This window comes from Melanerpes formicivorus, unplaced genomic scaffold (assembly GCF_026170545.1).
Source record: "Melanerpes formicivorus ecotype bairdi unplaced genomic scaffold, bMelFor1.0.p_v2 SCAF_14, whole genome shotgun sequence".
In the NCBI taxonomy this organism is placed as follows: Eukaryota; Metazoa; Chordata; class Aves; order Piciformes; family Picidae; genus Melanerpes; species Melanerpes formicivorus.
The window spans coordinates 10,072,035-10,091,300 of NW_027142366.1; the positions used below are offsets into that span (position 1 = coordinate 10,072,035).

The window sequence follows — 19,266 nt, forward strand, 5'->3', positions numbered from 1 at the left end:
AGAAGATGTGTTCATTAATGTAACATGCCAGGGAAATGAAATAATTTTGCTAGGCAAATAAACATGAGCAGGTGCCCAAATGCTCGTTCCAGGGTTAGGAAGGTGCCAGCAAAGCCATGTTCTGGGTGTCAGTGTAGCCCAGACCTTTCCAGCTAACACTGCTTCTTCCCTGGTCATGCTGCTGCTACTGCCATCGAAGAGAAGAAGAAACCCTACTTTATTTGGGGAAATAGAAAGGGAAAGGGGCACAACACAGACCAGAATCCCCACCCCTGACGGGATCCACATGGCATCTATGCAGCTGCTGCAGGGTCTAGAGCACAACTCTTGTGAGGAAGAGCTGAGGAAACTGAGGTTGTTCAGCCTGCAGAAAAGGAGGTTGAGGGGAGACCTTCGGGCTCTCTACAACTTCCTGAATGGAGGCTGGAGTGAAGTGGGGGTTGGTCTCTTCACCCAAGGAACAAGTGACAGGATAAGAGGAAACAGCCTCAAGTTGCCCCAGGGGAGGTTTAGGTTGGACTTGAGGAACAATTTGTTCCCCACAAGGGCTGTCAAGGCCTGGCTGAGACTTTCCTGGAGCAGTGGTGGAGTCTGCATCCCTGCAGGGGTTTCAAAGCTGTGTAGATGTGGTGCTGAGGACCATGGTTTAGTGGTGACCTGGCAGTGCTGGGCTGATTTGATCTTAAAGGTCTTCTTCAGCTTAAATGATTCGGTGATTGTCTGATTCTCCTGGAGCTGACATTAAGGATGGAAGCCACATATCATCTCCTTTTTTCCCCTCCTTCTTTTCCAGTTGCAGCCATGCCAGAGACCAACCAGGGCTGGCCTGAAGCCTTTGGTTTCAAGATCAGTGGGACTGGTCCATGCTACATCATCTGGGTGCAGGAGGGCAGCAGTGCAGCAGCCGCAGGCCTACGGCCAGGTGATGAGGTGCTGGAGATCGAGGGTCAACCTGTGTCCTCCCTGGGCTGTGAGGCACTGCTGGGGCTGGCCAGGAGCTGCAGCAATGTGCCCCCCAGCATTGGGGTGGTGTCCCGACTGCAGCTCGCCCACCTATCCCCTGCACCGCGGGGAGGCTTTGGCTTCGAGCTGGCGAGCGGCAGCCCACCGCGAGTGGCCAGCGTCAGCCCTCAGTCACCTGCTGCCGCCTGCGGGATGGAGCCAGGGGATTTCATATTGGAAGTCAATGGGATGCCAGTGATGGTGCCAGAGGTGGTGGTTGCCCTGGTGGGGTCCTGCCATGAGCGGTCCCTGCAGTTGGGGCTGCTGCGGCCACAGCAGGGGGCCAACACGTGGGACCCTGTGGCCAGCGCTGATGCCGTACGGCAGGAGAGGAGGCAGAAAGCACAGGAGTTCAGCCAAAAGGTGAGGCTGGGGCCTGGGGTGAGTGATGGAGCTCTGGGAACACTTTCACTAACTGGTTTGGAGTTTCCCACATTCAGCCTCTGCAGCCTGCTTGGATTTGGGGAATGCTCCTGGCTTGGTCCCAGGAGCTGGTTCAGAAGTTCACCACCCCAGAGAATAGTCTGATAATCACCTGCATTTCAACAGTCACTGGGAGAATGGATGGGTGGGTGGATGGATGGATGGATGGATGGATGGATGGATGGATGGATGCTTCAAAGAGCTTGAAAATACTCTGGGAGATGAGCCCTTTTCACTACAAGAGCATGAGAATCATAGAATGGTTTGTGTTGGAAGGGACCTTAAAGATCACGTAGTTCAAACTCCCCTGCCATGGGAAGGGATGCCTTCCACTAGATCAGGTTGCTCAAGGCCTCATCCAACCAGATCTTAAACACTTCTGGTGTCTGTAACTTCTCTGGGCAACCTGTTTCAGTGTCTCACCACCCTTACAGTAAAGAACTTCCTAATGTCCAATCTCAATCTCCTCTGCTCTAGTTTCAAACCATTCCTGCTCTTCCAATCACCACAGGCCCTTATCAAAAGTTGTTCCCCCCCAGCTCTCTTGTAGCCCCCTTCATGTACTGGAAGGCTGCTTTAAGTTACCCCTGGAACCTTCTCTTCTTCAGGCTGAACAGACTTCCAACTTCCTCAGCCTGTCCCCATAGGGGAGGTGCTCCAGCCCTCTGATCATCCTTGTGGCCTCCTCTGGACCCTCTCCAACAGATCTCTGTTCTTGTGTTGGGGGCACCAGAGCTGGATGCAGTGCTCCAGGTGGGATCTCTCCAGAGCAGGGTAAAATGTTAGAATCACCTCCTGGCCAATCACCTGCTGGCCAAGCTGCTTTTGATGAAGCCCAGGACATAGTTGGCTTTTGAGGTTGCCAGTGCATGTTGTTGGCTCATCCCTCCCTGTTGTGTGTCTGGATATCCCTCCAAAGTTTGGACATGCAATCCTGAAGACGTTTCAGCTCTGCTTTTGCTGCAAAGGGAACACACTGGTGTGATTACATCTTCATTGTGCTCCTGAAGGCTGCCTGGTGGGGAGTTTGCCAAACACATTGCCTCCTGCTAATTCTAAATTTGATCCTGGTGGTTTTTTTAATCTTTCTCATTTCCATTTCAAAGTGGCCTTTTAAAATACAGTTATGAGAATAAGCAGACTTGTGTTTTTCTTGATCCCAAGTTAATAAAGGAACAAGACACGTGCAGAGAGATCTGTGGGTACCAGCCCAATCTGCTCAGCCAACCTCTGCAGTAAAGATGCACAAAGAGGCACTGAGACTGGGATACATCATGTGAGGAAAGGATACCTGCTGGCTCCAGGAGATTAGCAGGGGTATGAGAGGTTGTTCCACCCTGCCTCTGTCTTGGCAAATTGTATTACACCAAGTCAGCATTTCCTGGATGATCACAGGAGAGCACTCTAGAAGCCAGCAAGCTGCTTGGATGCTGCAAGCTTCCTGCAGCAGCTCCTCTGCCAACCCCGTTCCAGAGAAGCTGTGGATGCCCCATCCTTGGAAGTGTTCGAGGCCAGGTTGGATGAGACCTTGAGCAAACTGGTCTAGTGGGAGGTGTCCCTGCCCATGGCAAGAGGGTTGGAACTAGATGATCTTTAAAGTCCTTTCCAAACCAAACCATTCAACAGGTCTATGATTCCCGGTCTAGCAGTGCATGCCCACAACAGCAACTCTGCCACTTCCCTTCCTGCTCAGAAAGGTCACCCAAGATATGGCCCTGGCCAGCCTGGGCAGAAGCAGGTTTGCAGGGCACACATGCCACTGCCATTTGGCTGGCAAAGGTTTCTCCAAAGGGAGTTAATGGTGCAGATGTTTTAAGTGGCTTCATTTGTTTTCACATGCTGCAGAAAATAATAAAACCCAGCGAGGGGCTTTGCCTCCTCATTTACCTGGAAGCTCAGCTTTGGTGGGTGCTACTGGTACCAGTGCCCACCTGCCCACCTACCAGAAGTTTGGAAGGCCAGAGGAGGCTGGTATCTCACATTTTGTGTCAGCACTTCCCACAGATCACTCACAAACATGGCTTTTCCTACCCTCAACCATCTGGCAGAGCCCCTGGTGGCATCACGCTCACCTGGTAGACAGACTAGTGGCTGAACCGGTGGCAGTGGGGCAGGACTGGAGCCTGGCTATGACAGCGAAGCTGTGCCAGATGAGCATCCCAGCAACCTGAGGGCATCACCAGAGAGTGATGGAGGTGATCAGGGTCCCAGTTCCAGGTCAACATCTCCTCTTGTGCATTGCATGCTCAAGGACAGACTGGGGACTGCAGTGACACGAGGGGTGGCAACACCCTGTTCCCACCCACCAAGCCCTGCAGTCTCAGCTCAGGCAAACATAGAACAGCACATCCTGGGATTCATCCCACCAGGAACACCACGAGTTTGTCATTTCTGCACTGGACCTCGGGACTGGGTAGCAAACGAATCTGCCCAGGGGACACAGCTGCCTTGGCTGCCCCAGATTTGCTAACCTTGAAGTGCTGCTGCTGCTGCCAGCCCCACCCCCCCTCCCTCCCTGCCCTCGGCCCGGTGCCAGCACAAAGGCTGCTCAAACCCAGCAGCACTCACAGGGTTGGTACTGGGGGGAATCTCAGTGGTGATGCCATCCCTCCCTGGGGACCTGCCAAGTGGGACAAGCACCTGGAAGAAATGTCCCTGCCCCTTCTCCAGGCAGGGCTAGGGGGAAACAGTGAAACCTGCCGCCAGCGCAAACCAGCTCAGGATGGTCCTGGCGAGCCTGCTGCACCCAGCTAGGCTAGGGGCACAGTACCAGCACCCAGTACCCACCACCCAGCACAGCCCCAGGGTGAGAGACAGCCCTCTGGCCTAGGAAGAGGCTGAGGAGGGTTTTATGCAGGGTAATTGGCTAGATGTTAATTAGCTAGGAGGGGATGGCTGGAGGCTGCCGCTGTTTTGAGGGCTGGTACTCATTTCCACACTCCCTCTGCCCAATTCCCTGCAGCCTCCCAGAGCTAAAGACAAGTGGATGCTGCCTGGTATGATCAGGGCATGATGAAAGGCATAAATCCCTCCAGAAGCCCATTGTGGTGTTCTCTGCCAGGAAGGCTCCAGACTGATGTTCCAGGTCTGTGCTGGAGCTTCTCTTGGTTGTGTCCCAGCAGAGTCTGGGGTTTTGGAGTCACGCTGCTGTCCAGGGCAATATTTTTGTAGCACACAGAACAGTACCACCAGAGATGTGTGTGAAGGTCCAGTGGTGCTGTGTGGTGGGTTGATGGTTGAAGTTTCTTTTTCCTCCCCATTGGATTCCCTTCTTGTTGGCTGAGATGAGATGGACACATTTTCTGCACCTACAGTTAACAACTGCTTTGCTGTTCAATGTCCCCTCCCTCTTCTTTCCTGGCTCCCATGCTGTAGGTGGATGACATCCTTGGTGACCAGCCAGAGATCAAGGAGAAGGTGTTCACCATCCTGAAGCAGTACGCAGCAGAGCGGAAGGTGGAGTACTTGGCCTATGCCCTCTGCATGGTGCTCACCCAGGAGTCCCACCAGCATCTGATTGACAACATCAGGTACTGGGTGCCAGGAACCCCCAGGCTGCTGTGCCAGCCACAAACCCACAGGCATCCATCTGCTTGGTGGTGGTGAGGGTGCAAGAGTGGGTCAGAAAGTTCCTGTGGGGAAGATGCCAACCCTTTTCAAAGGAGAAGTGGAGCTGAGCTTGGTGGGTTCTCAGCCTGGCATCCATGTGCCCACCATCCTGGATGGCTGTCCTGGCCAGTGTAGGGCAAGGGGACCTGCACCTGCCTGTTGGCTGGCACCATATGACCAACTGTCCCTCCTCATCCCTGCCCAGTGTGGTGTTCACTGGCACTGTATGAATTGCTGGCTGTCCCCATCCTTGCAAGGTGTGGTAGTCACTGGTACTATACCAGCCTCTAGGATGTGGTGGTCAGCAGCCTCATGGTGACACCTCCTTCCACAGCATAGGATGTGGCCTTTGTTTCAAAGGGAGATGGGATAAGCTGCAGAAGGGCTGATGGTTCTCCAACAACCTGACCAGCAAATAAACCAAGCTCTGCAAGGCAGAAATTGGTGGCAAGCGAGGAGTTGGCATGGGCAGCCAGAGCTGCTGAGATGGGTCATGCCAGGTCCAGGGACTCCCTCCAGCCCAGTACTGCCCACAGCATCCTGAGGTGCCAGGGTTGTGTTCACACATTCTGGGATGCTCTGGCAGTGCTCTGCTTGGGCTCAGGGCCCCTGGGAACCTTTTATGCTGTGGGTGTGCAGCTGGTTGTGCTGTGTGGGCTGGCACCATGGGCTGGTACTGGCACATGAACACGTGGTAGGGATTACAGCCAGGCTCAGACCATGGCCATTAGGGAATCAGGTCTCCATCTGGCCCTGCTCTGGGTCCAGCTTTCCGGTTCTTGCTGTAATCAGAGGGATTTCAGATCTTGCAGCCACCAGAACAATGGCTCTGGGCTGGGGACTCATGGGTCTGGTGGTGGGGAGTGTGTCGAGAGCAAGTCAGTAGCCTTTGCCATTCAGAAACCCTCTGCTCTGCCATGGCTGCCTGTGGGGCACACAGGACACCCCAAACCTGAGTGGAGATGGTCACAGACTCCTGCAGAGCCAGGGGGTGGGGGTGGGGTCCAGCAGCTCCCCACCTTGTCTGGGTGCCCATGTCCAGGCTGTCCTGTCCATGATGTATGTCCCAGAGGGACCCAACCTGCAAAAAGCTGGGGCAGATGGCACTGTCACACCCTGAGCCATCACCCCAAACAAATCCCACTCCAAAAACACCCAAACCCACCACTCACAAGTCAGGAAAAGTCTTTCCCCCAGTGAGATCCATGGAAATGCCCTGCAGTCCTTGGGCACCTCCTTTATCTTCATCCTTGGGGAATTTTATGGGATTCTTTCAGCCCTGGAGGGGATTTGAAGGTATCCAAATTCTCCTCCAGACCCAAATTCCTCTGTGGGGATCACAGCAAGTTCTCCCCAGGGTGTACCTATCCCAAGTGACCCCGTGGTCAGTGGAAGAGAGCATGGCTGGACCCGGTGCCACCATCCCCCCAGTGCAGTGCAGAGCTTTCCCCATGCCCAGCCCTGTGATGCTGTGGGGCAGTGCCATGTTACAGCCCTCCAAGAACAGAGTTAGATCCCATGGCCAATCCATGCCCAGCCCTGTGATGCCATGGGGCAGTGCCCCATTATAGCCCCTCAAGAACAGAGGCAATCTTAGTGCCCACCCCATGCCCAGCCCTGTGTGAAAGGTCAGGGCCAGGGCTGGGGCACGAGATGCCAAGAATCAGGCAGCTAATCTGGGTTTAATGGAAATGAAATATTTAGCTCAAGGAAAGGCTTTAGTGTCTGAGCTTTAATGAAATGGAGTCAAGAAAATAGGGAAAAAGAGACAAAAAGATGCTTTGGAGACCAGCAGCTGTGGGTGTGTTGGGGAGGGAAGGCAGCTCGGTGGGTGCTACCATGCATGGTACCAGCTGCTTACCCATGGGGTCACCCACCAGATGGGTTTGCTGCTGAGCAAGAGCTTTGAAGAGCTGACTGCAAGATGGAGAGGGGTTTCAGGGTGCTCTGGGGTTACAGGATGCTGGGGGTACTTGTGCAAGGGGAGAATTCTGGCTCCGGCGCTGGCCCCAGGACCATGGAATTGTTTGGGTTGGAAAAGGCCTCCAAGATCACTGAGTCCAGCTATTGACCCAACACCACCATGGCCATTAAACCATGTCCCCAGGTGCCATGCCCACCATGTTTCTTGAACACCTCCAAGCCTGGTGACTCCACCACCTCCCTGGGTGGCCTCTTCCAAAGCCTGACCACTCCTGCAGAAAATACTTTTTTCCTGATAGCCAACCTAAACCTCCCCTGGCACAATTTCAGGCCATTTCCTCTTGTTCTGTTGGTTGTACTTTGTTAGAAGAGGCCAACTCCCACCTCACTCCGACCTCCTTTCAGGGAGTTGTACAGAACAATGAGATCTCCCCTCAGCCTCCTCCTCTCCAGGCTGAACAATCCCAGTTCCCTCAGCTGCTCCTCACCAGCTTTTTTGCCCTTCTTTGGACCTGCTTCAGCTCCTCAAAGTCCTTCTTGGAGTGAGAGCCCCAAAAATGAACCCAGGATTCAAGGCATGGCCTCACCAGTGCTGAGTGCAAGGGGACAATCCCTGCTCTGGTCCTGCTGGCCACACTGTTGCTGATCCAGGCCAGGATGCTGCTGGCCTTCTTGGCCACCTGGGCACTCCCTGGCTCATCTTCAGCTGCTGTCAACCAACACTCCCAGCTCCTTTTCTGCCAGGCAACTTTCCAGCCACTCTGCCCCAAGCCTGGAGCATTGTTTGGGGTTCTGGTGTGGATGTCTCACCATCCCTGCAGCACAGTGGAGCCAGCCCCAGAGAATGATGTGTGCTGGGGCAATTTGGTGAACAGGGCCCATCTGAGCTGACCCCATGAGTATGTTGGGGCTTGTCCTTCAGGACCAACCCTGTGGGCACATGCTTGGGACTACACAGATAACAACCAGCCCAGATTTCCCTGGGGGGCTGTTTTCTACCGAAGATGGGTGCAATCCCACACACCCACATACTGTGAGCTTGCCCATGCCTCCTACCCTACAAAGCCCAGATGAGAAGTGTCCTCAGAGGGGCTGGGACTATCCCCATCCCCCCAAGTAATAGCTGTGCCCATCAGCCAGGGGCTGGGAAGGGATGCTGGGGTGATGGTGAAGGTGATGCCAGCAATGGCTCTCAACATTTGCCTTGGCTGACAGCCTCAGGCAAGCTGTCCGAGCCTTACCATGGGTTTCATAGTGGTGCCCTACCTGGGGGTCTCTGGTGGTGCCCTACCAGGGGGTCTCTGGTGGTAGCCCACCATGGGTGACCGCGTAGCTACCACCATGCAGAGCCAGGCGAGCAGTGCATCCCTGTCTGCCTCTGACCCTGGCGCTAGCCTGATTGGATCTTCCCTCTGCACCAGCTGGATTTATTTTCAGGCCCTCGCTGCTGCTGCTGCTGGCTGTCCTCCCTCCCCTGCCTGTCCCCTCCCTGGCTCCCCCAGGGTTTAATGTGCTCCCAGCAAGGTGCTGCAGCACCGAGTAACCCAAGACCCCCCAACTCAGCACACGGATCAACCTGGCTCCGCAGAAGCCTCTTCTCCTCTCTCCTCCAGCTGGGCTTTTTCCGGTGTTGGACTGTTGTTTGCTTTGGCTTTTGGTTTTTTGTTTTGTTTTGTTGTTTGTTTGTTTTCATTCTTTTTAGCTTCAATGGATTTCATCCCATTTGCCCAGAATTAAGCTCCTGCAGATTTTAATTTGCTCACATTTTCCTCATCCCTTTGGTTGTGGATAGCAGGGATAAACGCACGTGCCGTGCCGGTTCCTCCCCGTTCCCATCCCCTGCCCATATGGCTGCTGTGTCTGTAGGAAAAGTGGACACCCTTAGTTCAGCTCAGGAAGGATGAGATCCTGCGTCGAGGGGGAAGGATGAGCTGTCTCGGGTGAGTAATGAACTGACCTTTCCTGGGGGGCCAGGAGGGGCTGGGAGGGGGACAGCTTGAAAACAGCTTAATTCTGGGATCCAGCAAACCCTGGCACTGCCAAAAAGAGATGTGCTAGAAGTTAATTAACTCTTAGCATCCGTATCCCGGTGTGGCTGCTCTTGTCAGGGGCTCAGGGAGAGGGGAATCTGTTTCTGTGTTGCTCCAGCTCTGCAAACACCAGAGCCTGGCTTGATCCCAGGGGAGCTGGGGCGTTTGGCTCCTCTGCTCCCTGTGCCGTTCTGGTCTGTGTGTGCCTGACACCGGTGTGGGGAGTGGAGCAGGTTATTTTGGGCAGGTTGGGGTCCCAGGAGCCTCTCAACATTGCTCTGCTTTCGGAGCTGTTTCCAAACCAGGGCAGAGGAATGGTGCTGGCTCTGCACCCAGGCTCTCTGCAGTGCTGGCACAGAGGCTACCGGTTTTCCTCTGGGCTCTGGGGGTCACCCAGAGCTGAGCAGGACAAAGGGGATCCTCACCTTGGGGAATCCAGCTCAAGTCGCCCTGGGAGCTGAGCAGGACGGGGGGATCCTCACCTTGCACAGGGCTTAGCACTTGCACCCCACAGCGTGCCAGCTGCCACCGCTTTTTACACTGTGTCCCGTCCCCCTTCTCCCCCCCGCCCCAACTCATGGCGGTGCCAGCACCAGGTTTGCCCGTGCCAGCTTTGCAGCAGCTGCCGGCAGTAGCATTTTGGTTCGAATGCTCTGTTTGGGGCGGAATTGGGGAGTGATGGGACTTCAGATCCACCCCCTTCCCACTGCCCTGGTGCATGCCACACCACTGGTGATGCTTCCAGGGGACATCATCGCATTAACGGGGACCTGAGCTGGGGGACGTGCGCCGGAGCCCGTCCAGCCTCTCCCCCTTGGCCGTGTTAATTCCTTAGGTGATAACCCTGGGGCTGTTTAGGATGCTACGTGCTGCCCTGGATCTCCTTTAGGTCCTCGTCGTGGGTTCAGCTTCATGTGTGAGGGGTGGTTTGGCGCTTTGCTGTTTTGGTTACGGTCCGGGTGCTTCTCAATCAGCCACTGTTCCCTGGGGATAACCTGGAGGTGCTGGCTCTCTGTGGTTCGGTGGGGAGCAACTGCTCTGATTGCAGCCTCTTTTGATCCCTGGCAAAGAGAAAATCGCTGCCCATCAGGGGTTCCCTTATTAGGGCAGAAATTCCACCCAGTTCATTTTAATAATGCTGCAAACACAATCTATTTGTCTCAGCTTTTGTTTCTCGTGGCAATAAAGGCGCTTGGCATGTCCCCGTATTAAAACACTCCAGCCATCTGTGACTGTCTCTGGATAAGAAATTTCATTTTAGCTACCAGGATTTATATATTATGGGTTGTGCTGCTTCCCCACGGTCATATCCCCCCCTCCCCTCCCCCATACCCATTCCTCCAGGGCTGGGGGAAGCTTTCCAGCTCCCTCAGGTGCAATGCAGCTTGCAGCATGGATGACCATACCTCCCCCCACCTCCCCCTCCCCAACCTGCATTGATCTGGCTGCTGCCTGATTCACAGAGTCCTAGGATGGTTTGGGTTGGAAGAGACCTTAAAGATCATCCAATTCCAACCCCCCTGACAGGGGCAGGAACACTTTTCACTAGACCAGGTTGCTCAAGGTCTCATCCAGCTTGGCTTTGAACATCTCCAGGGAGGTGGCATCCACGACCTCCCTGGGCAACCTGTTCCAGTGTCTCTTCACCCTCACTATAAAGAATTTTTTCCTAACCTCCAGTCTCAATCTCCCCTCTTCCAGCTCAAAGCCATTGTCCCTTGTCCTGTCACTACAAACCTTGTAAAAATTCCCTTCCTGGCTCTCCACACTGCCCATGGCCAGGGCAGACCCACCATGAAACCACAAGGATGAGAACGGAGGAAAAGCAGCTCTGCTTTGTTGTCTGTTTAAAAAAATCCCTAATCTGATAGCCCAACATATGTTCAGCTGCACCCCACCACCCCTCCCAAAAAGAAAGAAAGGGAAAAAGGGAATTAGGGCAACAGGGAAAAAAAGACAAAAAAACCCCTACAAACCCCAAACCATTCTATCAGTGAAAAGAATTGGGAGCAGAGTTCCTTTTTTATTGGCTGGGTTCAAATAGGTCATGGCCAAAATGCTTCTGTGGTAAATCTCCTGTTAGGAGATTAATTCCTTGAGATGAATCAAAGGATGGCTGTGATGTTGATTAAATCAACCTGGTCTCCCTGCACCCCCCCCACTGAGCCCCCACTTTCAGTTTGGGAAATGGTTACTTGGGCTGAGTGTTCCAGTAGCTGAAGCAAGCCATGGGAAGCTGTGTTTGTGCTGGTGTTAAAGCAGCAGGTTGGGGACAGGACCTCAGCTGAGGTCCGCTGCTCTCTGTGGCTCCAAAAGGTGGAGTGTGACACATGTCCCTATTCCCAGGGCTGCTGTGGGATGCTGCTGTGGGGCATGAGTTGCCCAGGAGCTGCTGGTGGCCTCACGTCTCTCTGTTACAGTGGCTGTTAGGATCCTATGTGTGCTGGAGGGATCTGGGTGTCCATGTGGCTCGTGGGACTGCATCAAGTAGATGTTTGCACCCACCCGCCTGGCCACCATCGCTGCTATCTACAATCACTGGGCAGGCTGGAAGCTGCGGAAAAAGCCTTTCTGGTGGGGGGTTCTTTGAAGCTCTCCATGTCCCTGGCAGCTGTGGGGCTGCCCTTTCCTCCCAGGAAAAGGTGCCATGGTGCACAGTGTGGTTTGGGCATGGGGATACTGGCTTTGGGAGAGGTGAGAGCAATATGGGGCAGTGTTTGCTGATGAGGAAGGTGACCCCCAACCAGGCATGGGCTGTGGAACTGTGTGGCTCTTACTGGCAGAAAATGCATCAATCCTTACTGGAGCTGGTGCAGGGAAGCGTCATGAGAGGGTGACCCTCCCCCAAAGCTGCTGTGTGGGGCTGTGAGGGGCTACTGATCCCAGTGCATGACCACTGCATCCCGCCATGTCTGCACTGGCAAACGGAAAAGCACCCTTATTCCTATTTAATGAATGGTCACATCTGCAGAACATCTGCAGCCAGATGAGTGATTACAGCCTCCCCACTCCTAGGGATAATGGGATAACAGCCCCCTGGATATCCCAGGACAATGCCTGCTGCAAGTCCTGCTGGTGCATGGGGATTTGGTGGTGCTGTGTCCCACCCAGGGTTGTCAGGCCAGCTCCTGACTCCCCTACCCATGCACACAGGTAGATCAGGGTGGCAGTTCTCTCTCCAGGTTCCTGAGCAGAAGCCTTCTTGGGTGGGTAAAGCTGTACATGGATGTTAAGGTGGTGGCCTGCTGCCAGGGCAGAGGTGTCACTCCAGACTGGTGACTGCATAGCACGGCTCAGATCTAATCCAAGGGTAGCTCAGTGTTTTAATCCACGCTGGGCTGTGTTTTTCTGCACAACTGACAGACTCAAGGTTTTGTCCCTGTGAGTTGTTTTGGGGCTAAATCATCCATTTTTCATCCTTCCTTCCTTTGCTACCCGCAGATTGTGTCTGATGTTGGCAGCCCTGGGAAAGCTTCACATCCTCTTCATCAAACACCAGGGCTGTGTTTAGAGATGGTGGGTTTGAGATGAAAGATGCTTTTATTATCTTCTATCCTGTGTTTCCCTGTGGGTAGCTGATGCTCCATGTCTGGGTTTGAGCCCATCCCTCTGATCCTGGTCCTGGTCCAGGTCCAGTCTGGATGGCTCCACCTGCACCCAGCAGCCACACACCCACCGCCACCGCCGTTTGCCTTTAAGGTTTCTCACCCATTACAGCAGCTTGTAATTTAAACAGAAGCACTTTAGAAGTCAACTAATTAGCACCAGGGAGGCATCCCCCCGGAGTTCAGCGCCGAGCTGTGTGCCCTCCTTTTCTGCTACCAGATTCTTCCAGCTGGAAATTACAGCAGCTGCGGGTTTTAGGGGAAGAGAGAGGCTTGGTGGCTGTGAGCAGGGGCAGAGCTGGGGCAGAGCTGAAGCAGGGAGGTTAGAGCTGGAGCAAGGAGGTTAGAACTGGAGAAGAGTTGGGGCAGAGCTGGGGCATAGCTGGAGCAAGAAGGGTAGAACTGGAGAAGAGCTAGAGCAGAACTGGAGTGGGGAGGTTAGTGCTGGAGTGGAGGTTAGAGTTGGATGAGGGAGGGCAGAGCTGGAGGAGAGCTGGAGCTGAACTGGAGCAGGGAAGGCAGAGCAGGCACTAAAAGCCAATTGCTAAAAGAAGGAGGCATTGGATAGATGATAAACCTCTGGCCAGGACTGAGAGCGTGGCGAGGAGAAGAGGGCAAAGGGAGGCAGGGGCTGAGCCCAGGTAGTGTTTGCCCATCTGGCCGTGGTCTCTGGGCACTGCAGGGGTGCCAAGAGGCAGGGGGGGCACCGGCTGGCGCAGGGTTTGGTTGTTGGATCCAGCCATGTCGTGGGCGTGAGCCGAGACTGGGACTCAGCTGCATGAGGATCTGAAGCATCTCTCTTTTGTTCCCACCTCACCCTGACAAATGGGAAAGGACCGGAGTTTCTCCAGGCATTTTCGGTAAGGTCTGGGCTCCCTGCGCGGCGTGCGTGGCCTTGGGTGTGCCCAGAGAGCCTCCTGCCCCATCCCTGTGGCCTTGGGCGTGCCCGGAGAGCCTCCTGCCCCATCCCTGTGGCCTTGGGTGTGCCCAGAGAGCCTCCTGCCCCATCCCTGTGGCCTTGGGCGTGCCCGGAGAGCCTCCTGCCCCATCCCTGTGGCCTTGGGTGTGCCCGGAGAGCCTCCTGCCCCATCCCCACAATGTCTCTGATGCTGCTCTCAGCTGTGGGCACTTTGGACTTTGCCTCCTGGCTCTAGTGCAGCCCTGCTACTAGCCTGCACTGGCATGGGCTCTTGGTGGGGAGTTGAGCGAAAGTCAGTTGAAAAATTGGGGGTGGAGGGCTGGGGAAGAGCCCGTCTGCATCTGCTTTGTCTCCATGACTGATCCAGCAAAGGAGGGGGGGGTGATGATGGAGTCTTGTGGGGCTGCATGGTGCAGGGGGTGTGATGGAGTGAGCTCTGGAGACCTCTCATTCCCAGCTCTGGCTAAGCACCAGCTCTGGGCATACTTGGAGCTGGTTTCTTCAGGTCCCACTGGGGCTGGAGCCACCACTGTTGCTCTGTCTGAGGAGATGCATCCTGCATTGGTGAATCTCAGCACCCAGCTTGGGATGGGACATTTGAGTGAGCTTGGTGCCCATCACAGTACATGTGCCCTCAGGAAGTGTGGGTTTCCAGGAGGCTGGGCTGGTGGGAGGCTGTCAGCAAGTGCAGGCTGCAGAAATGGGACAGAGGGGAGCTGCAAGTGTCCACCTGGGAGAAATAAAAATAGTGAGTGTGACAAAGAGCGAGGTATGAGTCCCAGAGCCAAGGAGCTGGGGATGGCCACACTGGCAGACAGGCTCTGGCCAGATGGATTCCCAAGGGCACTGCTTTGAACTTGGACTTGGTGATCTTAGAGGTCTTTTCCAACCTTAAAGATTCTGTGAAGAAGGAGGGAAGGAAAGCTTGCAGGCTCTGGAGCCTCTCACATCCTAGAAAATGCCCTGATTTCACCCCCAAATGGACTAAACTTTCCCAAAGAGCATCTGCTGACCCTAGGGCAGGGTCAGTGCAGGGGGTTCAGTGCACCCTGTGCTGGGGCTGCAGTGCCAGGGCTGGGGAGGCTTTTCCCATCCTCTTTTCAACAGGGAACAGAGCCAGGGCTGACCTGGATCACATGAGGAGAAGGAGGGAGAGGAAGCTGGAGACATGAGGTCATCCCTGCATTTCTCCTAGGCCCTCTCACAAACTGCTGGGATGGTGGGGCTGCCCCTGGTCCCAGGCTGACCCCTGCAAACAGGATGTGTGCATCTGTGTTCCCCTCCAACAGGCAAAGTTGGGCAGGAATAGTTGTGCTTTCCCGCTAGGCATCGGGCACCATCCACACACTGCTGGTGCTGATGCCAATGCTACATGGGTGGCATTACACCAAAGCAGAGGACAGGCTGAGACATCAACACTGCCTAATGCCACCCCATGTGCTGCCTTTGGTGGGTCCTTCATTAAAGATCAAATCTGAGCACACAGTTTGGACACCAGCACCTGCTAAACCTCAGGATATTGGGGAGCTTGGGGGATGCCACTCCAATGACACTGGGGCTATCTCAGGTGTGCAAGTTCTCTCAAAGAGTTTTGCAGGTGGAAGCTATTTTGCATGCCTTAATAGGGTTATTTTCACTAGTCTACTTGGCTGCTCTCCTGGCTAAGGCACTGTGTGATGTCCAGCCCTGAGCCAGTGCATGGTGGAAGTCTCAGAGCCTGTCCTTGTGCCTGGCTGTTGAGCTGGCCACACTTTGCTCCCCTAGCCTCATGTTTGAGGCAGCAGGGAGTGCAAAGTGGGACAGCCCTGCTGGAAGGAGCAGGGCCAGTTGACTTTGTCCAGCTGAAATGGGAGCGTGCTCATTTCGCCTGTGAGGAACCTGGAGTTCTCCCTGGTGGGATCCCAGCCTGGGACAGAGGCTTGGGGTCCTGCTGCAACACTGAGGAAATTTTACAGTGGCCTTCCAGTATCTGAAGGTGGCTATAAGAAAGTTGGGGAGGAACTTTTTAAGAGCTTGTAGTGATAAGATGAGAGGGAATGGGTTGAAGCCTGAGAACTGGAGATTAGAAAGAAATTCTTTGCAGTGAGGGTGGTGAGACATTGGAACAGGTTGCCCAGGGAGGTTGTGGATGTCCCCTCCCTGGAGGTATTCAAGGCCAGACTGCACAGAACCCTGACTTGGTCTAGTGGGAGGTGTCCCTGCCCATGGATGATCTTTAAGGTCCCTTCCAACCCAACCCATTCTATGTCAGGACTTGCTGCTGCAGCGCTGCATCCTCCCCTGGCACATGGCTGCGGCAGTCCAGCTCCCCCAGGAGCTCCTCACAGCTGGGTCAGCTCTTTATTAGCTCAGTCCCACTCTTTTGGAGTTGCTGCTTCATCCTGAGCTGACTGAGTCATTCCAACATGTTTCTGGTTTTAAATTGTCACCAAATGCTTTGGTGTCACCCTCAGGACAGCTTGGAGCTGTCTGCTGCTACCCAGAGCATTAGCTCTTGTTTGGAATTCTGTGGTTTGTTGGGGGATGAGTCACAGAATCATGAAATGGTGGAGTCAGAAGGGACCTCTGGAGATCATCATGTCCAACACCCCTGTCAAAGCAGGATCACCTAGGGCAGGTCGCACAGGAACATGTCCAGGTGGGTTTGAAAGCCTCTAGAGATGTCCTGATCAATTTGGATCTTGAAGCTTCCTCTTCCTTCTCCTTTCACCTCACTCAGGCTTTTGGGTTCCTTCAGTGAAGTTGCCCAAGTGAAGTAGGAGCCCCATGGGAGCACCCTATTAGCCCCAGCCCTTCCAGCCACACATTGCTAGCAGCCACCATCATCACAGCCATGTCATGATGTTGCTTCAGGTCCTCTGATGTCAGCTGAGACCTCCCTGGAGAAGTGGCCCCTTGGTGGTTTAAAGTGATGGTCACATCCCTCCCCGGGTGTCAGAGGTGGTGTTAATGTAGGGAGTGTGCTCTGTCTGGAGGTGAGGAGCACTAATGAACATCACAAGATGAGTTGTCTAACAAGGCAGGCTGCAGGGAGGGGTTGCTATAGAAACACAGGGAGGTAACAGCTCCGCCAGGAGCCCCCAGATGTGTCAGTGAGGGGGCAGGAGTAGGTGAGAGGGGTGTCAGTGTCTTTTGTGATGGCAAAATGAAAGGGAGAAAGAAAAGGAGAAGAGGGAAAGAAAGAGATGGAAAAGAAAAAGGAAAAAGGAAAAAATGGAGAAAAAGCAAAAAGGAAAAAGAGAAGAAAAGGAAAAGGGGAAAAAGGAAAAGAAAAAAGGAAAAAGGACAAAAGGAAAGGGGTAAAAGGGGGAAAGTGAAAAGGAAAAGAGGAAAAAGGGAAATATTAAAAAAAGGGAAGAGGGAAAAAAAAGAGAAAAATGAAAAAAGAAAAAGAAGAAAAGGAAAAGCATTTCCTCATGCTACAGGGGTGAACCTTGAGCTAGGGCAAGAGTGGTGCAGATACAGCCCCTGGGATCCCACTTTGTGCTCAATACACATCCCCCAAGGGTCCCAGTGGGATCCTTACAGGCGGCACAGAGGTCTCTTGGCTGCTGGCAGAGTGAGGTGACCTGAAACAGAGAGAGCTCCCAGTGGTGTCTCCTTGTCTGCAGTGTCGCTGTGCCTGTCCTTGTCCCTGCAGTGCCAACATCTCCCAAAGGGTTTGAGGCTCCTGCCTGGCTGCGGTGGGAGCTGGGAGAGTGGTAGAAGCTGAGGCTGGAGCCCAGGAGAGCAGAGCTCAGGGCTCACAGTCCAGAGCTGGGGCAGAAAATAGGGAACAATATTTTGGGAGTCCAGGAATGTGCTGGGGAAGAAGCAGATCTGGAGAGGGTGTCTTGGCACCAGCAGCACTGGAGGCACTTGCACATTGGGACCCTCAGTCATGATTATCACGCAGTGAAGAACAGGGTGGCAATGGGATGGGCACTGTGGGGGCAATGGCACTAAATCAGGTCCCCTGCACCTGGTCATCTCCCTGGTTGTCAGCATAGGAGAAGGCTGTTGTGAGCTGAACCTTGTCATGGGTGTACTAGGACCAGCTGGGGCTGCTCTGACCTTTCCTTTCCAGGTGTGGCTGGATTCAAAGCTCTGTCCCACAGCCACCCCAGCCCCACTCCTCACTCCCCTCCCTTGTCTTCTCCTCTGGAGAGATTCCATGCCCAGCTGGCCATTGTGATCCGGGGCAAGCCGCTGTGGATGCCCCTGCTTTAGCAGGGGGGTTGGGCTGGATGATCTCCCGAGGTCCCATGCTGGGCTTGTGGGGTGTTTGCAGGATCTTCATCCCCAAGAAGCACCGGCAGCGGTTCGACGAGGTGGTGTCGCAGAGCCTGATCAGCAAGCTCTGCCGCTCCAAGAGCGAGCACCACAGCAACCGGCTGCGGCGGAGCCGGAGCGAGGACCACCAGGAGCGGCTGCTGGTCTCCACCCGCGCCAGCTCCGTGCCCCGCAGCCACGAGGAGGTCAGCAAGAGCCTGAGGAAAACCACCTCGCTCATCACCAGCAATGTGGCCACGGGGGCTGCCCGCAGGTAACACCTCTCCTGGAAGCCCTTCAGTTCACAGGGGCAGCGTGGGTTGATCGTGGGTGGTGGCATGAGGAAGGGAGGAGGAAAGGGGATGTCTTCAGTGTGTGCAGTGGGTGAAATCCTTCCTGGGCTGAGGATGATGAGTGCCCATCCCTGGAGGTGTTTCAAAGCCATGAAGATGTGGTGCTGAGGGCCACAGTTTGACGGTGATCTGGCAGTGCTGGGTTAATGGGTGGATTCCATGATGTTAAAGGACTCTACCAACCAAAATGATTCTGTGGTGCTATGACCTCTCCTTCTTGAAGGCTGGGCATGTTTGTGCCCTTTGTCTCAGCTTGGCCAGCAGAACCAGGGCAGGAATCATCCCCCTGTACTGGGCACTGGTGAGGCCATGCCTTGAGTTCTGGGTTCAGTTTTGGGCCCCTCACTCCAAGAAGGACTTTGAGGGGCTGGAGCAGGCCCAGAGAAGGGCAACAAAGCTGGTGAAGGGTCTGGAGAGCAGGGCTGGTGAGGAGCAGCTGAGGGAACTGGGCTTGTTCAGCCTGGAGAGGAGGAGGCTGAGGGGAGACCCTTATTGCTCTCCATAACTCACTGAAAGGAGGTTGGTGCCAGGTGGGGGTTGGTCTCTTCTCAAAAGGAACAAATGATAGGACAAGAGGGAACAGCCTCAAGTTGCCCCAGGGGAAGTTTAGTTTGGATAGGAGAAACAATTTCTTCCCCTTGAGGGTTTTCAAAGCTGGTCCCAGTCAGCCCAGGGCCATGGAGAGATGCCTGGAGAGGTTTCAAACCATAGAGACGTGGTGCTGAGGACCATGGTTTAGTGGTGACCTGGCAGTGCTGGGTTAAGGGTTGGCCTCTGAGATCTTAAAGGTCTCTTCCAACCAAAACCATTCCATGACCCCATGCTGCAAGGTACTCAGCCATGCCAGAGGGATGCAGGGCACCCATGCACCGAGCTGGCTGTACCCTCCTGCCCTGCCCAGTGGGTGTCTGGGTGCAGGGCTGTGGCTGCAGGAGGACGGAAGGAAGGACAATCCCTGCAGCAGAGGGATTAACCCACTTCCTGCTGCCATCTGGCCAGCCCTCAGCAGCCCCAAGGAGCCCTGCCACTCTAGCACCTGCTCCAGTCCCAGCCCTGTACCCCGAATGAGAAAGCAGAATTTGTTCTGCCAGCACATCCAGGGAATCCTCCTGGGAGGGACTGCTCTGCTGCAGGCATATCCCAAGCCCCCA

At 54.6% G+C, this 19,266-nt stretch overlaps 1 protein-coding gene across 4 annotated transcripts in view; it reads left to right on the forward strand.

The window, feature by feature from the left end:
- GRID2IP (Grid2 interacting protein) overlaps nt 1-19,266 on the forward strand; it is a 47,920-nt gene that overhangs the window by 3,676 nt on the left and 24,978 nt on the right. For 2 of the 4 annotated variants that reach the window (XM_068146923.1, XM_068146924.1), the window contains exons 2-4: nt 794-1,365; nt 4,801-4,955; nt 17,782-18,036. In XM_068146923.1, coding sequence (XP_068003024.1) covers nt 802-1,365; nt 4,801-4,955; nt 17,782-18,036 — 974 coding nt within the window. In that variant the 5' untranslated portion in view covers nt 794-801. Of the gene's footprint in view, nt 1-793; nt 1,366-4,800; nt 4,956-8,597; nt 8,898-17,781; nt 18,037-19,266 lie in introns of those variants that run through there. The other 2 variants (XM_068146925.1, XM_068146926.1) reach the window with 1 other exon arrangement.